Genomic DNA, 21252 nt, shown 5'->3' with positions numbered 1-21252 from the left:
TTTTCCAGTTTTCTTCTTATAGTTGATTTCTAGTTTTACACCATTGTGGTCAGAAAAGATGCTTGATATGATTTCAATCTTCTTAAATTTATTGAGTCTTGTTTTGTGGCCTAATATGTGCTCTATCCTGGAGAATGTTCCATGTGCATTCGAAATGAATGTGTATTCTGTAGTTTTGGGACAGAATGTTCTGTATATATATACTAAGTCCATTTGGTCTAATATGTCATTTATGACCAATGTTTCCTTATTGATCTTTACTTGGATGATCTATCCATTGATGTAAGTAAAGTGTTCAAGTCCCCCACTATTTTTGTGTTACTATCCATTTCTCCTTTAATGTCTGTTAATAATTGCTTATATATTTAGGTGTTTCTACGTTGGGTGCATAGATATTGACGAGTGTTATATCCTCTTGTTGGATTGTTCCCTTGATCATTATGTAGTGCCCTTCTTTGACTCTTGTTGACAGTTTTTGTTTTAAAGTCTATTTTGTCTGATATGAGTATTATTACCCCAGCTTTATTTTCATTGCCATTAAGATGGAATATCTTTTTCCATCCCTTCACTTTCAGTTTGTGAGTGTCTTTAGGTCTGAAGTCTGTCTCTTCTATGCAGCCTATATATGGGTCTTGGATTTTTATCCATACAGCCACCCTATGTCTTTTGATTGGAGCATTTAGTCCATTGACATTTAAAGTAGCTATTGATAAGTAGGTACTCATTGTCATTTTGTTACTATTTTCTGGGTGTTTTAGTAGTTCTTCTCTGTTCCTTTCTTCTTCTCTTGCTCTCTTCCTTTGTGATTTGATAGCTTTCTTTAGTATTATGTTTGTGTTTCTTTCTCTTCATTTTCTGTGTATTTATTATAGGCTTCTGGTTTGTGATTACCGTGAGGTTCATATATAACAACAAATGTAAATAGAAATATATATTAAGTCGATGGTCTCTTAAGTTTGACCTCTTATTAAAGCCTTACACTTCTACTCCCCTTCCCCTACATTTTATGTTTCTGTTATCATATTTAACCTCTTTTGTGTATGTGTGTGTGTATCCCTTAACCTGTTATAATGGAGATAGATATTTTCAGTACTTTTCTCTTTTGACCTTCATACTAGCTTTATAGGTGTTTGATCCACCACCTTTACTGTAAATTTGCCTTTATCAGTCATAATTTTTCTTTGATAATTTTCTTATTCCTATCTGTGGTCTTTTATTTTCCACTTAAATAAGTCCTTTTAACATTTCTTATAAGGCTGGTTTAGTAGTGATAAACTCCTATAGTTTTCGCTTGTCTGGAAAACTCTTTCTCTCTCCTTCCATTCTGAATGATAACCTTGCCAGGTAGAATATTTTGGGTTGTAGGTTTTTTCCTTTAATTACTTTGCATACATCATACCACTCCCTTCTGCCTGTGAGGTTTCTGCTGTGATGTCAGCTGATAGCCTCATGGGGTTTCCTTTGTATCTAACTTGTTGCCTTTCTCGTGCAGCTTTTAGGATTCTCTCTTTATCTTTAATTCTTGATATTTTAATTATAATGTGTCTTGGTGTGGGCCTCTTTGGGTTCATCTGGTTTGGGGCTCCTTTGCTCCTGTACCTAGATGTCTGTTTCCTTCCTCAGGTTAGGGGAGTTTTCAGCTATTATTTCTTCAAATAGGTTCTCTGCTCCTTTGTCTCTCTCTCTCTCCTTCTGGGACACCTATACAGATGTTAGTATACTTGATGTTGTCCCAGAGGTCCCTTACACCATCCCTGTTTTTTTTAATTCTTTCTACTTTTTTCTGCTCACCTTTGGTGATTTCCTCTGCTCTTTCATCCAGATCACTGACCCATTCTTCTGTGTCATCTACTCTTGTTGATTCCCTCTGGTGAATTTTTCATTTCCATCATTGTATTCTTCAGCTCTGATTGGTTCTTTTTTGTATTTTCCAGTTCCTTGTTGAAGTTCTCACTGTGTTCATCTATTCTTCTCCCAAGATCAATGACCATCCTTGTGACTATTAGTTTGTACTCTTTATCAGGTACAGTGTTTTTCTCTTTCATTTAGTTCTCTTTCTGAGGATTTACCCTGTTCCCTTATTTGGAACATATTCCTTTTGTTTCCTCATTTTGCCTACTTTTCTGTGCCTATATCTATGTATTAGGTAGGTCAGCTACATCTCTTGATCTCGGAAATGTGGCCTTCTATAAGAGATGTCTCATGAGGCCCAGCAATGTGCTTCCCTCTCACCACCTGTTCCAAATGTTCCAGGAGTGTCCCCTGTGTGGGCTACATGTGCCCTTCTGTTGTCGCAGAGTTGCTCTTGTTACGGGTGCACAGGTAGCCTAGGCTGGCCCCTGGGCCAGCTGATTGTAAGGCTCAGCCATGTGTGGCTGCTATGGTCACCTTAGTCACTTTATTGCAGGGGGCAAGCCCCGGCACAGCTGGCTGCAAGGTCTAATAGCACACAACTGCTGCTCCTTTGTTGTTAAGTGAGTCAGGCCCCCAGTGTGACTGGTTGCTAGGCTCAGGGGCTCATGATTGCTGCAGGCCTCCAGTGAGGCTCCCTGTGGTGTGACGTTATTGTCAGCTCTTTCAGGAGCACAGACAGGTGTGGCCGGGCCCAGGCATGGCAGCACACAATCTTTTCAGGGATGGAAATGTGGGGCAGATCCCCTGTGTGGCTGTTAGAGATGACCAGCAGCACAAGTCTGTTGTGACTGACATTCCCCACAGCCCACGGGCCCACAGGCCCACAAACCCTGCCAATGCAGGCCCACCCCACACACATGCTCCACTGAGGCAGACCCACTTGCCCCACTGTGGAGACCCCACAAACCCCACCTATACAGGCCCACAAGTTCCCCAAGGGCTTGTTGGTGGGTGGGGCCAGTCCTGGGGCAGATGCCTGCCCTGGTTGAGCTTGATTAAATCAGTGCTCTAGTGGGCGGGGCAGACTCCTGCACTAACAGGCCAAAGGAAGAAATCCAATGGCATCTGCCAGCATCCATGTCAGCCTGACTGAAGTAGATCACAATAATGGCTGCCACCAAGGTCTCAGTCCCTCGGGAGGGGGGCCCAGCTGCCTCTTGCCTCTCTGAGATACTCTTAGAGCTTAGCAAGTGAATCTCTTTTACCAAAGAACTGTAAAGCTTTGTTTTTGGTGTTTTTGTGTTGGTTTCTGGAACGAGTGAATCTGTATGTGGGCCCTTTTTGAGTAGGCTTTTCTTTCTCTAAAGTTCAATAGTTTTTCGGGGTGTATTCTCCTTGGTTTGAAAAGCTAGCAAAGCCAGGTATTATGGGAACTCACCTTGGTTGTGCTGAATTCAAAGGCTGGGACACCTGTTGTGACATAGATCTCCTGCTTAGATCCCCCACGCTCCTCTGGGCAAAGATTCATACCTTTAAGATTGCTCCCGGCCATGAAGCACCATGGCTACGATGTGGTTTCTTCCTCAGCCAAGGCATATTTCTGCCTTTTCCACCCCTGTCAGTGTTGTCCCTTATTGTGGGGTTTTTTTAATCCAGTTTCCAGATCTCTCTAAGAGGTAACTGTTCCACAGATAGTTGTAGATTTGTTGTGGCCATGGGAGCATGTGAGTTCAGAGTCCTCTTATGCCTTCATCATCCCAGAATCCTCAAGTTGATTTTTGTGTATGGTGAGAGGTCAAGGTTTATTTTATTTACATGGAGGTCCAGTTCATACACCACCTTCGTTGAAAAGATTTTCTTCATCCATCGAATTGCCTTAACATATTGGCAGAAAATCACTTGGCCATACAAAAATCATTTTATTTCTGGATTCTCTATACTGTTCCATTAAGGTATATATGTATGCTTTGTCCAATAGCACATTATCTTGATTATAGCTTTATAGAAAATTTTGAAATTTATAGAAAGTTAGTGTATGTGCTCCTCCTTTGTTCTTTTTCTTTTAATGCTTTGTCTATTCCAGCTCCTTTGCATTTCCATATAAATTGTAGTATCAGTTTGTCAATTTCTACAAAAAGATGGGTAGTTTAGATTGGGATTGTGTTGAATGTATAGATCAATTTATGTAGAGCTGAAATCTTAACAATATTGTGTCTTCCAATCCATGAAAATGGGATATATCTCCATTCATTTTAATCTTCTTTCATTTCTCTGAGAAATTTAAGTTTTTATTGTTCAGGTCTTGCACATATTCTGTTAAATTTATCTCCATATATTTCACGTTTTTTGAAACAATATATATGGAAGTGTACTTTTTATTTCACTCCCCACTTGATTATTGCTTATACATAGGAATCCAGCTGAATTTTTTTATATTGACCTTGTATCCAGTGACTTGCATTCAGTAATTAGTTTGGGTAGCTTTTTGGGGGAGATTGCTTAGGAGTCTCTACTCATGTGACCAAATTGAGCTTGATTAAAGACAGTTTTATTTCTTCCTTTTCAATCATATGTGTCTCTCTATCTTGCCCTACTGCAATGGCTGTAGCATCCACTACAATGTTGGATGAAAGTGGTGAGAATGAACATCTTTGCCTTGCTCCAGATATTAGGGGGAAACATTGAGTCTTTCACCAGTAAGTATGATCATAGTTGTACGTTTTTCAGAGATGTACTTTATTAGAGTGAGGAGGTTCTCTTCTATTCGTAGAATGCTGAGAGAGTTTATAATGAATTAGTGCTAAATTTTCTCAAATGCTTTTATTCTTCATCTACTCTGTTATTATGGTGAATTACATTGAATGACTTTCATATGTTAAAACAACCTTGTAGTCCTGGGATAAACCCTATTTGATCAAGACTTATTAAACTATTTATATATTGTTCATGAGGAATATTGTTGTGATTTTCTTTTCTTTTAAATGTCTTGTCAGGTTTTGACTTCAGACCAATACTCCCTTTATGAAATGAGTTGCAAACTGCCTCCTTCATCTATTATCAGAAGATTCACGTATAATTGGCATTATTTCTTCCTTATATGTTTGATAAAATTCACTGCTGAAGAAACATGCGTTTGGAGTTTCTTTGTGAAAAATATTTTAATTGCAAATTTAATTTCCTCACTGAATATAGAGATATTCAAATTTTCTCTCCGATCAGCAGTGATAATTTGAGTCTTTTAAGAAACTTGCCAATTTCAACTAAATTGCAAAATTTAGTCGTGTAAAGTAGTTTTTAATATTCCTTATTTTAATGTATGTAGAATCTGTAGTAATGTGCCCTCTGTCATTCCTGATATTATTAATTTGTTTTTGTCTCATTTTTCCTTCATCAGCACAGTGAGAGGTTTATCAAGTATATTGATTTTTTCCAAAGCACCAGTTTTTTTTGTTGTTTTTTTTGTTTTTTTTTTTATTGCAGTAACATTGGTTTATAACATTGCAAAAATTTCAGGTGTACATCATTGTACTTCTATTTCTGCATGGACTACATCATGTTCACCACCAAAATATTAATTACAACCCATCACCACACACATGTACCGAATTATCCCTTTCACCCTCCACCCTCCCCCCTTCCCCTCTGGTAACCACCAATCCAATCTCTGTCCCTATGTGTTTGTTTATTGTTGTTATTATCTACTACTTAATGAAGGAAATCATACGGTATTTGACCTTCTCCCTCTGACTTATTTCACTTTGCATTATACCCTCAATGTCCATCCATGTTGTCACAAATGGCTGGATTTCGTCGTTTCTTATGGCTGAGTAGTATTCCATTGTGTATATATACCACAGCTTCTTTATCCATTCGTCCCTTGATGGGCACTTAGGTTGCTTCCAAGTCTTGGCTATTGTGAATAAGGCTGCAATGAACACAGGGGTGCAAAGCACCAGTTTTTATTTTCATTGATTTTCATTCTCTGGTTTCTACCTCATTGATTTCTGCTTTTGTCTTTATCATTACTTCCTTCTATTTATTTTGGATTTAATTTAGACTAGTATTTCAGTTTCCCAAAGTAGCATTCTAAAGAATTGATTTCAGACTTTTCTTCTTCTCTAACATAAGCATCTAAAGCTATAGATTTTACTCAAAACACTGTGTTAGCTGAATCTCATAGATTTTGACATGTTTTCATTTGCATACTGTTAAAAATATATTCTAATTGCCTTTGTGATTTCTTCTTTGAGCCATGGGCCATTTAGATGTGATCATTTATTTTCCAAGTATTTGGGGACTTTTTAAGATATCTTATTATTGTTGATTTCTAATTTAATTCTCAACACAAAATAAATATGCTGAGATTTATTTCATGGCCAAGAATATATTTTATCTTGATGAATATTCAAAGAGCACTTGAAAAGAATGTTTATATTTAGTTATTAAACATAGTGGCCAGTAAATATCACTTATATTAAGGTCATTGATAGTATTGTTCAGGTCTCCTAGATCCTTACTGATCTTTTTGTCTAGTTGTTCTATCACGTACTGAGAGATCCAAAGGAAACCTACCTCCAAATACAATAGTGGATTTATCTGTTTCTCCATTTAGTTCTGTCAGTGATTGCTTCATGAAACTTGAAGATCTAACATGTGTATGTATTTCTGTGTGCATATATTATTGTAAATGTATATATATGTTTATTATTGTATCTTCTTTATGTATTTATCTTTCTATCATTTCGAAGCATTACTATATCTGTTTACTTTTTATATTAATATGGTTACTATAGCTGTCTCATATTTACTGTGTGTTTGTTATATCTTTCTTTTTCCATCAATACGGATAAGCATGTAACTGATTCTTGATTTTAATCTAGTCAGACAATCTGTGCCTTTAGATCAGTGTTTTGCCTATTTACATTTAATACAATTATTAATATGTGTGTATTTCAATTTGTCATTTTGCTGTTTGTTTCCTATTTGTTTCGTCTTATTTTTCTTCTGCAATTCTTCCTTTCTTGCCTTATTCTGTGTTAATGAAGTATGTTTAGCATTTTGTTTTAACTCCTCTATAGGTTTTTTAGCTATATCTCTGCATAATTTTTCAATATATGCTCTAGTATTTACAGTAAGTATTTTTAAAATACTATAATCCACTTAGAGTTAATATTGATTTTCTTTAGGTAAACTATAGAAACTTTGCAAAATTTATTTTAATTTCCTCTTCCATCTTTAGTGCTATCATCATTATTGTATAGATGTAGATATATAGATACACACACATATATACACATCCATGTGTATGTGTATTTGTGTTTATATGTATATATACATATGTACATCCATAAGCACATACACATCCATATTTACATGTGAGTATATATGTACCTAAGTAAACACACATGTATGTACATGTGTATACATATTTATATGTACATGTGTATGTGTGTATTTCTATATGAATGCATAGTATATAAGTGTGTATATATTTACATATGTGTACCTGTATATAGCATAGTGAAATTAAGAGAAGAAAAGAAAAAACATATATAATTATTTATATTACCCACATATTTACAATTTCCTGTGCTCATCTTTCTTTCTCTAGATCCGACTGGTCATCTACTACCTTGGCCCTTCAGCCTGAAGAATTTCAAATTCTTACAATTTTTTGTAGTGCAACTTAGAGGCCATTATATATTGTCTCAGCTTTTGCTTAACTCAGAATAGATTTATTTGCTTCTATTTTAAAGGATAATTTCTTTGGGTATAGAATTTTTGGTTGTTAACTTTTTTTTCTTTCAGCACTTTTTTTTTTCTTTTTTTGCTGAGGAAGATTTGCCCTGAGCTAACATCTGTTGCCAATCTTCCTCTATTTTGTATGTGAGCTGCTGCCACAGCATGGCCACTGACAGATGAGTGGTGTCGGTCCATGCCCAGGAACCGAACCCAGGCCACTGAAGCAGCCTGTGCTGAACTTAACCACTAGACCACTGGGGCTGGCCCTCTTTCAGCACTTTTAATTTGTCATTCCAAAGTCTACTGACCTCCATTATTTGTGATAAGAAGTCAGCTATATTTTGTATCATTGGACCCCATATCTAATGTGTATTTTTTTCAGGCTGCAATTAAACTTTTCTTTTATCTCGGGGCTTTGAGAGGTCTTACTGTGCTGTATATAGAATTGGTTTTCTTTGTGTCTATCTACTTATAGTTATCTGAGCATCTGAGACATGTAAGTAAATGTTTTTCTTCAAATATGGGAAATAGTAGGCATTATTCCTGCAAATATTTTGTTTCTGCCGCATTTTTTCTCTTTTCTTTATCTTGAAATCCAATTACACCTATATTGGGCTGCTTAACATTTCCTTTAAGGTCCCTGAGGTTTTGTTCATTTTTCTTCAACTTTTTTTCTCTCTGTTCTACAGATTTTACAGATCTTAATGCTCTATTGTCAAGTTCATGGACTCTTCATTCTGACATGTCTCGTGCTTTTGGGCCCACCCAATGAATTTTTCATTTAAGTTATTGTACATGTCACTTCTAGACTTTAAGGTTATATGTTTTTATGGTTATTTATCCATTGAGATCCCTTAGCTGCTCACTCATTAAGTTAATTTTTCCTTAAATTATTTGAGCATAATTTCCTTTAATTCCCTTAATACACTCAAAACAACTACTCTGAAGTCTTTATCCGCTAAATACAACATCTTGGACTCAGAGTCAGTTTCCCTTAACTGCCTATTTTCCTGAATATGGTTCACACTTTCCTGTTTCTCTGAATGTCTAGTAATTTTTGGTTAATAAGTTGGGCATTACAGAGAAAATGATACAATGACTGTATTCAGCTGTGTCCTTCTGGAGATGTCCTAGCAGGGAGTGGAGTTGCCTGGGCATAAACTATAAACTTTGTCTCCCTTGCAATGTGTAGCAGCTATCTCTGCTCAGCTCAGATGGCTTCCATCTGCTGAATGTTTAGCTTCATTCCCTGATGTAATGTAGCGTTCAGCCAATGATGTAGGCAGAGGCCACACTTAGATTTCAGAGTACAATCTATCTGCAGTTTCCTTGTTTCTGAAGATCCCTCTTTAACTTCCAGTTGCAGTTCCAGTCTGAGGCTCTGTATTCTGACATCTGAAACCAATAAGGCTGCAGATTTCTGCTGCCTGAGTTGCACGTAGTTGGAAAATATTCTCTAAAAACATCATCAATCTCACAGAGCTCACCTGATGCACCTGTGTCTTTCAAGGGTCTCACCCTTCTCTCCTGCCCCATGGGGTGTTTCTGGCCAATGCATATTCACACAGTTAATAATCAGATTTGAGGCCTCACCACTTTCATGATTCTCCCACTTTCAGGATTTTCTCCTTAAATTTCTAGTGGCTTTCATCCCTGAACTCTGTTCTCTGCCACACTGAGTGAGCAGGGCTGCAGTTTTCCACAGTCATTTAATTCAGCCACAGCTATGGAGGTGGAGGAGCACCCTTAGGCTACAAAGACATAATTTCACAATCTCTGCCTATTCCAGCTGCAGTTTTTCAAGAGTACACTCCTCTGGCTTCTTTCTTCATTTGGATAGGTTCCAGTGCCATTAAATTATATATATATATACATATATATATGTATATATATGTAGCATATATAAATATGTATATTTGTATATAATACATTATATATATTTATATATTTAAGATATATTTATATATCTAATATATTCCATATTTTACAATTGCTATCTCTGAGAGTTTTCATACAACTACTTCACTTTGTTGTCAATACCTCCTCTATCATCTTTCATATTTGTTTTGGTTTGATCTTAGTTCCATATTTTTCTTCAAGTACTTTTTTGGAAATTTCTTTATTAAATGTGTTCTTAAACACTTTACTACATGCATTACAGAGTGGGTATCACTTCCATTCACTGAAATAATACTGTGCTAAATACATCTTTCAAGTAGCTTGTTAGAAACATCTTTACTAAATGTGTTATTAAACACTTCTATATTTTTATATTTTCTGCAAGTGATAGATTTCATTTTAAAATATTTTTAATTGGAATCACCTGTCAATGCAAAATTTTTTCTCCCTATATTATCAAACAATGCATTTTGCTATCCCATTGGTAATAGTCTATAGTCTTGAGAGGTTTGTCTGTTTTTTTTACTGCTTATTGTTAATGGTATATTTCTTGAACTCCTTAGACACTGTTTGTGATCACTAATTATAAATTTGGAGCTGATGCCTACACTAAAGAAAGTCAGAAGGTAATATCTGAAGACCCTGAAACATTATCTAAAGGACCTTTGCTCTCCACTTCAAAAAATAGCAAAATTAGGAGATTTAAAGGCTTCTGTATTCCCCAATATTCTTTTTCAAATTTATTTTTATAAAAGACAAGGGTCTTTATCATCTTTTCCAACTATTATACACATATATAGGGAATAAAAAAATTTTTGAAAAACTTTCTACTAACCACTGGAGTGCCACAGTCACACTGTTCACCTTGTTCCAACACTCCATTGCCACATACACTCCTCTGTCTGTAAACTGGCACCTCTGGAATGATGTTCTGAAGACAGTCAAGGCCAGAATTTGAAGCAAAATATTTAAAGTCATCCAAACTACAGGTGCTAAAATCCTTTACACCCTCAGAGTACCTAAAATATAAAAAACATGAGTACAACAAAAATTAATGCTATATATCTCTACATTTCCCCAAACGTATGGTATTTTGAAGAGAGATTTAAAGGGCATTGTTCTTCATGGAAAACAATAAGCACACTTTTAAAAATATTGATTGCATTGCTAACATGTTTTAACATGGTTTTTACATTTAATCAAGAAAATTCTTGTAATGAAAAATAAAAATTCCAAAATCTTTTTCTTGCCATCCATCCTGTTTTAAACAAGACTATCATTTACTTATCCTATGACCTTTATTAAGTCTTTAAACATAGCAACTGTGTTATTCTTATTTACCTTCCCAGTGCCAAACAATTGAATTTTGAATTTTTGGTCTCAGTATTTAATATACTTTTTATCTATTTATATCATTTTTGTATTTTTGTGTAAATAATGACATGCACATGTTTGTATTAACTTTAATAGCATATTTGCTCTCCATAATTAACTAGTTTTCAAATAAAAACATGTTGTTTGAACCACACTATGGGAGAGGCCACAGGAGTACCTGTCCTGATGGAGGGACAGAGCTGTTAGCACTGTGGTAGCAGCTCAGCATCCAACCGAAACACAAGAAACAAGACGATCTAAGAGTAAAGACTATGCCCTAGACCAGGGGTTGACAAACTCTTTCTGTAAAGGGCCTGATAATAAATATTCTAGTCTTATATGCCATATACTCTGGTGCAACTACTCAGCTCTGCCATTAGTGCAAAAGCAGCCATAAACAATATTTAAACCAATAAGCCTGGCCATATTTCAATAAAATTCTTTTTACAAAACAAGGTGCCAGCCAAAGGTCTATGAACTGTTGTTAGCTGACCTCTGCCCTATATGAAAATCTTCTCTACATCAATTTTAACAGAGCCTAAATTCAAGTCTTGACAAGATCCCCAGAGGAGATCGGGTTTGGAAGTTCAGTCCTGCCAATTTAGAGGGATTTGGAAATACCTTGAGTTTTCCGTAGATCATACTAGCAAAGCATAAAACCAAGAATTTAAAATTCAAAATGATTAGCTAATAAATGAATTGCCTGGTAGGAAAAGAATCAATGATTTTCAGAGGAAGGTAGGAGAATCCACGCTTTCTATTGTATTATCAAAAATATCCAATATGCCAATAGTAATAACAGACATACAAAGAAATAAGAAAATGTGATCTATAGTCAATTTAAAAAAAGCAGTAAATAGAAATCAACACTGAGATGACCCAGGTATCAGATTTGGCGTACAGATACTTAAAAGGAACCACTATAAATACACTCAAATAATTAAAGAAAGATGTTTAAATAATTCAGAGAAATTACAGTCTTACAATTCTAGAGCAAAGAAAACTAATTGTAAACAGAAATCAGATCAGTTGTTGCCTGGGGCAAGAGTGGAAGGTAGAAGGAGAGCCAAAGGTCACAAAGGAACTTTCTATGGAGATGGAAATGTTGCATAGCCTGACTGACACTGTGGTTCAGAGATTTATATATATTTGTCAAAAGTCATAAACTTGTACACTTAAAGTATGTAAATTTCACTGTGGACAAATCATACCTCGATAAAGCTGAGTTTTTATAAAGTATATAAATAAAACACTCAAAAAGATGGTGAAATAATATTCTTCTAAGAAATGATTTATCACAGGGGAGAAGAAATAAATTTAGTTATTATCTACTTTGTGCCTTTACAAAAATTGGGGATATCATGGATTCAATAATCAAAGGATAAAATGAAATAAGGAGAAAATATACTGAGTTGATTAGGTCATTATTTGCAGCAGATTTACTGAGCACTTTTCTAGGCAACTGGTATGTAGTAAAATGTAGACCAAGTATCTGCTAGGGGCAAAAAGTATGAACATCGGAAAATAACTATGTGAAATAAGTCAGATCGTTATTGGCACAACAAAGAAAAGTAATAAAACAACATAATGTACAAGGGAATTAAAAATACTATTTTAGAAGAGAAGATATATTTATTTTAAAAAAATACTGTAGCTAACATCTTTCTTATCATGAAAAACTGAATGCTTTTCCCATAAGATTGGGAACAAGGCAAGGATATCCACTCTCACCACATCAATTCACACTGGACTGAAGTTATTTCAAGTGCAATTCAGCAAAAAAAACGAATTACATGAAAATAGATGGAAAGGAAAAAATAAAACTGTTCTTATTCATGGATGACAAGAACTTTGTAGGAAATGTTAAGGAATCAAAAAATAAAATCTCCTGGAATTTCTAATAAGTTTAGCAAGTTTTTGCAGCACAGAAAGTCAATCTACAAAATTCAATTATATTTCTATGTACTAGCAATGAACAATTTGAAAATGAAATTAAGAAAACAATTCTACTCTCAATAGCAAAAAAATAATAAAGTATGTAAGCATAAATTTAACAAAAGTATGTAAACTATAAAGTACATACATTGCTGAGAAAAATTTAAAAATACCTAAATAAATAGGACATACACAATATTCAAGGATCAAAATACTAAATATTGTTAAGATGCTGATTCTCCCAAAATTGAACTATGTAATTGATTAATGCAATACTTATCAAAATCTCAGCAGGACTTTACGTAAAAATTGGAAAGTTGATAATAAAATGTATATGAAAACGCAAAGGACCTAGAATAGCCAAAACAATACCGGAAAAGATGAAAAAACTTGGGGACTTGCACTACCTGATTTCAAAATTCAATATAAAGCTACAGTAATAAAAACGGTATGCTTTTCCATTAGGGTAGGCATACAGAGTAATGATATAAAATAGAGATTCCAATAAAAAAAACCCAAACATTTATGATAAATTGATTTTTGACAAAGTTTCCAAGGCAATTAAATGGGGGAAAGATGGGTCTTTTCAATAAGTGGTATTGGAATAATTGGAAATCTGTATGGCCAAAATGAAAATGAACTTAAACATGCACAATAAACTCAAAATCTATCATGAAATTGCATATGAGAGTTATGAAACCATGAGGCATAAAAGAAAAAAATTGATAAACTGTACTTCATCAAAATTAAAAACATTTTCTTAAAAAAAGGCACTATATGGAGGAAATATTGAAAATCATGTATCTCGTAAAGGACTCATAGCCAGAATATATAAATAATTCTTACAGCTAAATAAGACCATGAAAATCTCAATTTTTATTTAAAAAAATGGACAAAAGTTGTAACTAGGTTCTTCACCAAGGAAGATATACGAAACTATTAAGCGTGAAAATATGTTCAACATCATTAGCCTCTAGGGAAATGCAGATGAAAACCAATATGAGATAATACTACATACCCACTAAAATGATTCAGATTAAACATACTGAACATACCAAGTCTTGGTGCTGATGTGGAACCACCAGGACTGGCTATATAATTTGCAGGAGACAATGAAAAATGGAAATGCAGGGCCCCTTGTTTATAAAGCAGGGAAAAAGTATTATTAATGGTACTAAAATGAAAAGCTTTTTCCTTTCTTCAGCAGTCTCTCTCTCAATGGGTCATGGTATTATTTATTTCCAATTTAATATCTTTCAAAATAAATTTTTAAATTTAAATTATTAACATGAATTGTACTACTCAGCCTTATATTGTACAGTGCAGTGCCAGTTTTAAATGCAAATATCAAAGCATTTAACATTATGCAGATTCACTGAAATAATATAATTCTCACGGTTTGTCCCTAGAGGGTGCCTTCAATCTGGCCAGAAGAGAAAAATACAAGCCAGACTCTGGAAGGTAGAAAGGAAGAAGAAAGTTTCCCCAGGCATGGAGAGGCCTGGGGAATGTTAGGCCTATTTTTGGGGTGTGCTCCATTTGCACTCGAAAAGAATGTGTATTCTTCAGTTGTTGGGTACAGTGTTGTATAATTTTTATTTACTTCACTTTGGTTAATAGAAGTGTATAAGTTCCTAACCAAAAAATTTTTAAAAAGGAATATGTATATTTAATAAAGAAAATTATCTTACACTGCATCTGGTGACATTGTGCAGATATCTCCTGAACAAAGGCAGGTGTCAGTATCTTCATAACTCAATCCCAGATTAAAGCCAAGCAACTGCACGATACTGATAGTATATGACTCCAAGGATAAACCCTCTGGATACTAAATATAAGGAAAAGTTTTCAAAAAGAAATTAGCTAACAATCCTCTTCAGTTATAAAGAAAATAATATTTACTATAATCAAAAATTAGTATATAAAACTCATGTTTAAAATTTATTAATGCATCTAAGATACCTATGTAGATATAATTGTAGTCGAGTTACATAAGCATTTGGATGTTAGACATTAAACATGAATGAGTAAACACAATAGTTTAATTTCAAAATACTATTACTTAATGACAATACCAGCTATCTTAGCAAATCTGATAGAGTCTTAAACATCACATTGTATTGCTTTGAATTATTTTACACAAAAGACCTTTAATATTTTATTTTAATAATCAATTCTACATTCTCTTAATAGCAGGTAGCCTCTAAAATGGACCCCAATGATTCCTGCCTTCTTTTATTTAAGTTCTTGCATATTCCCACTCCATTGAGTATAGGCTGGACTTACGGACTTGCTTCCAATAAACTGAATACAGCAGAAGTGATGGGTAATCATTTCCAAGACAGCTTATAAAAAAGACTGACTTCCTGGATTCTATGTCTCACTCTCCCTTGCTCTCTCTGGGGCAGCCAGCTACTATGTCATGAAGTAGGCCTATGGAGAGGTCTACATTAGTGAACTTGGAAACAGACTTTCTAAAGTCAGCCAACAGCCACATGACTGAGCTTGGAAGCAAATCTTCACACGTTGAACCCTGAGATAACTACAGCCCTAGGTGATAGTTTGATTTCACCCACTAAGCTGCTCCTAGATGCCTGAACCATAGAACTGTATTGTTTTCACCTTCTAGGTTTTGGTATAATTGGTTATGTAGCAATAAAAAATTAATCATCCTCAATAGGTATTGTTGTTGTTCTTTGAATCATTTCCAAGTTCTGCACACAGATGTTTTGGCAGCTTTATTCGTAATTGCCAAAACTTGCAAGCAACTATGATGTCCTTCAGTAGGTGAACAGACAAACTGTGGCATATTTCAGACAATGGAACATTATTTAGCACTAAAAAGAAGTGAGCTATCAAGTCATGAAAAGACATGGAGGAATCTTAAATGCATATTACTAAGTGAAAGAAGCCAATCTGAAAAGGCTACATACTGTATGATTCCAACTATATGACATTCTGTGAAAAACAAAATTATGGAGACAATAAAAAGATCCATGGTTTTGGTGGGGAAGGGATAAATTAATAGTCAGAGCACAGAGGATTTCTAGGGTAGCAAAAATACTCTGTATGATACCATAATGATGGATACATATTATTTGTCCAAATCCATAGAATGTACCACACCAAGACTGAACCCTAAGGTAAACTATGGACTTTGGGTGATTTTGATTGGTCAATGTAGGTTCATCCTTGGTAAAAAATATACCATTCTGGTGAGTAATGTTGATAACGGAGGAGGCTATGTATGTATGGGGGCGGGGGTATGTGAGTAATCTACCTTCCCTTCAGTTTTGCCGTGAACCTAAAACTGCTCTAAAAAAATACTCTCAAAAAAACATAGTTGGTTCCTGATGGACCTGAAATGAGAAAGCATTGTGAGGGAGTGGCAAATAAAGAACAGTTCAGAGGAGAAGATGTCTATGATCCATGAAGATGTTTCTAAATTTTCTATCGCACATATTGCCCTGGGTTGCTTATTGTTCAACTATAGCCACTAAGAGGTAAAAAACAACAACCAACTGATGCATCAGACATTTCAGTCAACCTTCAGAGAAGAGATAGTAATTTCCTTTACTGGAAGACTGCCTGAACTCAAGCAATCCCTCCGTCCTTTATCCCAGCTTTTGATCAAAAGCAGTTCTTAAGACAAAATACAAGGCCTTGCTAGGACACTCTTTATCCCCTTTGGAGCTAAAGACATCATTAATAGAAACCAAGGAACACATTTCACTTCTCAGAAGACACAATACTGGTTTCTTGAAAAAGATATTCAATATACCTTTCATGTTCTTGATAGGTTCCAGATAGTTGGCTTAATTGAGAAATATAACGGTCTCCTCAAACAATTCCTTTTCAAATTCTAGTCCAGCAAATGGACCTCTAAATGGGTGTCTATATTGTCCACGGTTTTCATCTCTCTTAATTGAAGGATGCTTGGTTGACTTGAACCTCAAACCAACTTTAAAACACTTTCCCATTGCCCTCTCCTATATTTAAAGGGGGTATGTCTTGCCTCCAGGTAAATATAGACTCACTATATATGAGGCCCTTTAATTATGTCTTCCCTATCTTTATAATTTTTTTTTATCTTGCCCTATCCCATAAGGGCTGGAGGCCAGATCCAGGCTGCATACTCTCCTGGGATCTGTTAACCATAGATTTCCCCATGGCCCAGGCAGCTGCTAATCTGATATGAGACCGATTTGAGACTAAACTCCTACCACTACAGAAATAAAACTGTCAAGAGCAGCTGCTTGACAGTAGCCCAGCATCATGGGCTACACAGACAGCAAGCTCAGAAAATATAATAGAGTCCCTAATATCAAAGTAAGAAAACCAATAAATTTCCTGTGTTCAATTTGTGCCATAAGAGAGGCAGTCTTTGAGCAGGCCTGGGGTGGAGGTTTTAGTGTCTGGGGTAAGTTGTTATAATTGCTTGTAAAGGAGGTATAAATTGATCATAAGTGATGGTTTTAGAGGTTTCTCTAACTAATGAAAATGAGATTTAATGCATGTGCCTTTTGACAGCTATTTCAGCTGTGGTGTGAAAAAATGTGTGTGTGTGTGTGTACATGTGTGCACTTATTTACATATATGTTAATAAGGTCATTAGACAATGGGTAAAAGCAATCAATAAGACAGTGATACTGTGATACTTAATGAATGAGGAAACCACAAATTGAGATGGTTGAACAACTTGCACCAGAATACACCTAGAAACTAGGTCTGATTTCTAATCACAGAATGAAGGCAGATACAGAATATAAGAAGAACTTTTGGTCTCCAAACATTCCCCAAGTTACCAATGTCTTTAAGGCAAATAGCCCAAAACATCTCTGCTACCTTCTCTTCAAGGCTGCCTTGTATCAGACATGGAGGGGTCTAGGATGTGTTCACAAATAGGTGAACTGCACCACTCTCCTTACAATCCACCCAGAAATCCCAACCAGTAGTGACTGGCCAGGCTTCTCATGGCTGAGACTCCATTACATTTATGGAATGTTCAAGATCACATTTCCTAGCATGATAAATGTTGCCGAGGAACCTCCCTTGTCATGCAAACCTGAGACTATCTGTCAAACCACAGAGACCACAGTGAAGTTAGCAGGCCTCACCTTGGCTTTGTCACAAATTTTACTCTTAATCTCTTTTCATTCTACAGATACTTGTTAAGGGCCAACTGAGAATTCAGCACCAATTGCTAACATTTGTGTGCCAGGTCCTGTAATGAGCTATTTATGTTTATTAACACATTTAATATTCACAAAGACCCTATGAAGTAGGTACTAGTCTTACCCCCATTTTACAAATGAGGAAACTGAGGAACAGAGAGTAACATGCCCAAGGTCACGCACCTGGCAAGTGGTGGAGCTGAACAGACACCCAGGAAATCTGCTTATACACTATCATGAATGTTATAACAAAGACACAACCCCTGCCCTCAGGGAGCTTCCACATAACAGAAAATATAGAGGTAAACCTTTATGTTGAGTGAATGGTTTAGTAAAAAAAAAAAAAAGACAGAGATTGTCAGAGTGGATTAAAAAACAAGACCCAACTATAATTTGTCTACAAGAAATCCACTTAAATGTAAAGACACAGATAGATTAAAAGTAAAAGGATGGAGAAAGATATGCAGGCTTACACTAATCAATAGAGAGCTGGAATAGCTATGTTAATATCAGACAAAGAAGACTTCAGAAAGAATAAAATTATCAGGGATATAGAGGAGCATTACATAACAATAAAGGGGTCAATTCTCCAAGACATAACATTCCTTAATGTATATGCACCTAACAACAGAGTGCCAAAATTCATGAGGCAAAAAAATGACAGAAAAGGAGAAATAGACAAATCCACTGTTATAGTCAGAGACTTCAGCATCCCTCTATCAGTAATTGGCAGATATAGCAGGTATAAAATGAGTAAGCATATACTTGAATTGAACAGCACCATCAATCAACTAAATCTAATTGATATTTATAGAATACCTCATCCAACAACAGCAGAATACACATTCTTCTCAATCTCACATGGAACATTCATCAAAATAGACCCACATTCTATGCCATAAAACACACCTCAACAAATTTTTTTAAAAAAGAAAATCATACATAGTATGTTCTTAGACCACAATGGTGTTAAACTAGATATTAGTAACAGAAATATATTTGTAAAAATCCCAAAATATTTAGAGATTAAATAGCATGTTCCTAAATAATACATAGGGCAAAGAAGTCTCAAGAGAAATTTTAAAATATTTTAAACTAAATGAAAATGAAAACATGACTTATCAAAATTTGTGATATGCAGTAAACGCAGTGCTTAGAGAGAAATTCACAGCAGGAATGAATGCACGTATTACAAGAGAAGAAACATCTAAAATAAATAATATATGCTTCCACTTTAGAAACTAGAAAAAGAACAAATTATATCCACAGTAAGCAGAAAGAAAGAAATAATTAACATTAGTACAGAACTCAATAAAATTGAATACAGAAATTAATACAGAAAACCAACAAAACAAAAAGCTAGTTTTTGAAACATCAATAAAATTGAAAAAACTATAGTTACCAAGAAAAAAAATGAATGAAGACACAAATTACATCAGAAATGAAAGATAAATAATCTAGATTACACTCTCCTTAGCAGAAGCCAACTCAAAGATTATGCAAATATTGGACTAAGCAGACAAAGACTTTAAAATAACCATGATAAGAACATATATGAGAGTGACATCAGCAAGATGGCAGAATAGGCGGTCCCTTGTTCACATCTTCTCTCAGCAACAATAATTTGGCAGCCATCCATGGACAAAAGTGACTTTGTGGGAGCTTTAGGATCCAGGTAGGAGATTGTGAAACGTCAGTGGAGCCCTAAGCTGAGGAGAGCCACTTTGAGAAGGCAGTTCCATGCCCAGGTGCCAGATCCTGACTATGGTCTTGGGTTACAGATCTGGAAACAGCCATGTCCCTCTGTGGATTTGGCTACAGCTCCATTTGGCTTTGGTCCTGCCGCTAGCCTATCCACCAAGGGACCTGGCAGGAGTTATGCCCACCTGTGCCTTGAGTAACAAGTCCATCAACTTCAGTCCTGGCTGTGGACCTGAGCAACCCATGACCCAGCTCCAGCACCAATTAGTCACCAATCCTGCCTGCACAGGGACCATGCAGGAGACACTTATCTATGCCCCTGAGGTGGGCCCTCTGACCTTGGTTCAACTATGGATCCTGAAACAGCCCTAGAACTTGGCTCCAGCCCCTCCCAACCTGTCTGGAAGCAGTGCTTCCTGCCCAGGATTTGCCAGGAGATACATTTGTCCATGACCCCAGAGGAGGGCCCACCAAACTCAAACCAGCTATGAATCTTAGAGCAACCCTGTAAACTGGCTGCAGAGTAAGATAAAGGATCCTATAGATGAAATGGTATTTCATATTGTGTATGCATCTGGGTAGCCTGAATAACGTCGTGATATTCCTGAGAGGTTAAGAAACTCTCACAGGCATGGCACAGGAGCAGTCTTGCCTGCCCAGGGACTCAGAAAGACACATGTCCACCCATGCTACTAGAAACAGTCTTACGAACCTTGGTCCAACAGCAAATCCTGAAGTGACCCTATAACTCAGTTCCAGCTCCTCTAAGCTGCAGTCCAGGACATTCCTGCCCAACCAGAGACCACTGGGAGACATGCCTGTTTGTGCTCCCAGAGACAGGCCTGCTGACCTGTATGACCACAAACCCTAAAGCACCCTGTGACTTGGCTCTAGGCCCACCCAGCTACAGTCCAGGAGCAGTCCTGCTCACTCACTCATCAGTGTCCACAGAAGCAGGCCCACCACACTCAGTCTGAATTTTGAACCCAAGGCAGCCCTGGGACTTGGAGCTAGCCCTTTTCAACCATGGACTAAGAGCAGTCCTTCCTGCCCAGGAACCTATCAGGAGGCAACCCTGTCAGTGTCCACAGAGGCCGGCCTTCAGAACTTGGTCTGAGTTGTGGACCCTGAAGCAGCCCACTGACTCAGTTCCAGCTCCTCTCAGGTGCCGTCCAGGGCCAATCCTTCCCATGCAAGGACTCATTCAGTGACCTGATGGGAACAGAAAAGGCACATCATCTGTGGACCCTGAGCACACTCTTGTCCCAGCTCCAGCCCTACTGACCAAGGCCTGGAGTCAGTCCTATTCACCCAGGGACCAAACAGAATCCATGTCCCCTCAAACCCTTGGTAACAAGCTCACCAACCATGGACCCAGCAATAGCCACATTACCCAGCTCCAACCCTGCTCAACTTAGACCCTGGAGGCAATATCATTAGCCTGGGGACACAACAGGAAAGGTCTTCAGCTGCCAAAACTAGTCTGAAATGACTGGAAGAGGTGTTTGTTCTTTCAAATGCTCAGATACTCACACAAGGCTAAAGAGACAGACACACACACAAAAAAATCAGG

At 36.4% G+C, this 21252-nt stretch overlaps 1 protein-coding gene across 7 annotated transcripts in view; it reads right to left on the bottom strand.

The window, feature by feature from the left end:
- The window catches only part of LOC106800303 (disintegrin and metalloproteinase domain-containing protein 5-like), a 184608-nt gene that overhangs the window by 94543 nt on the left and 68813 nt on the right, over positions 1-21252 (bottom strand). For all 7 annotated transcript variants that reach the window (XM_087418545.1, XM_087418543.1, XM_087418542.1 and 4 more), the window contains 2 exons: positions 14496-14632; positions 10331-10514 (listed from right to left, as the gene is read on the bottom strand). In XM_087418545.1, the coding sequence (XP_087274671.1) occupies positions 10331-10514; positions 14496-14632 (321 nt within the window). The remainder of the gene's footprint in view (positions 1-10330; positions 10515-14495; positions 14633-21252) is intronic.

Source organism: Ceratotherium simum, chromosome 28 (genome assembly GCF_057802395.1).
Source record: "Ceratotherium simum simum isolate JZ-2026a chromosome 28, ASM5780239v1, whole genome shotgun sequence".
Lineage (NCBI taxonomy): Eukaryota > Metazoa > Chordata > Mammalia > Perissodactyla > Rhinocerotidae > Ceratotherium > Ceratotherium simum.
Note: the sequence above shows the minus strand (reverse complement) of the source record. Positions and strands in the feature narration are given on the sequence as shown.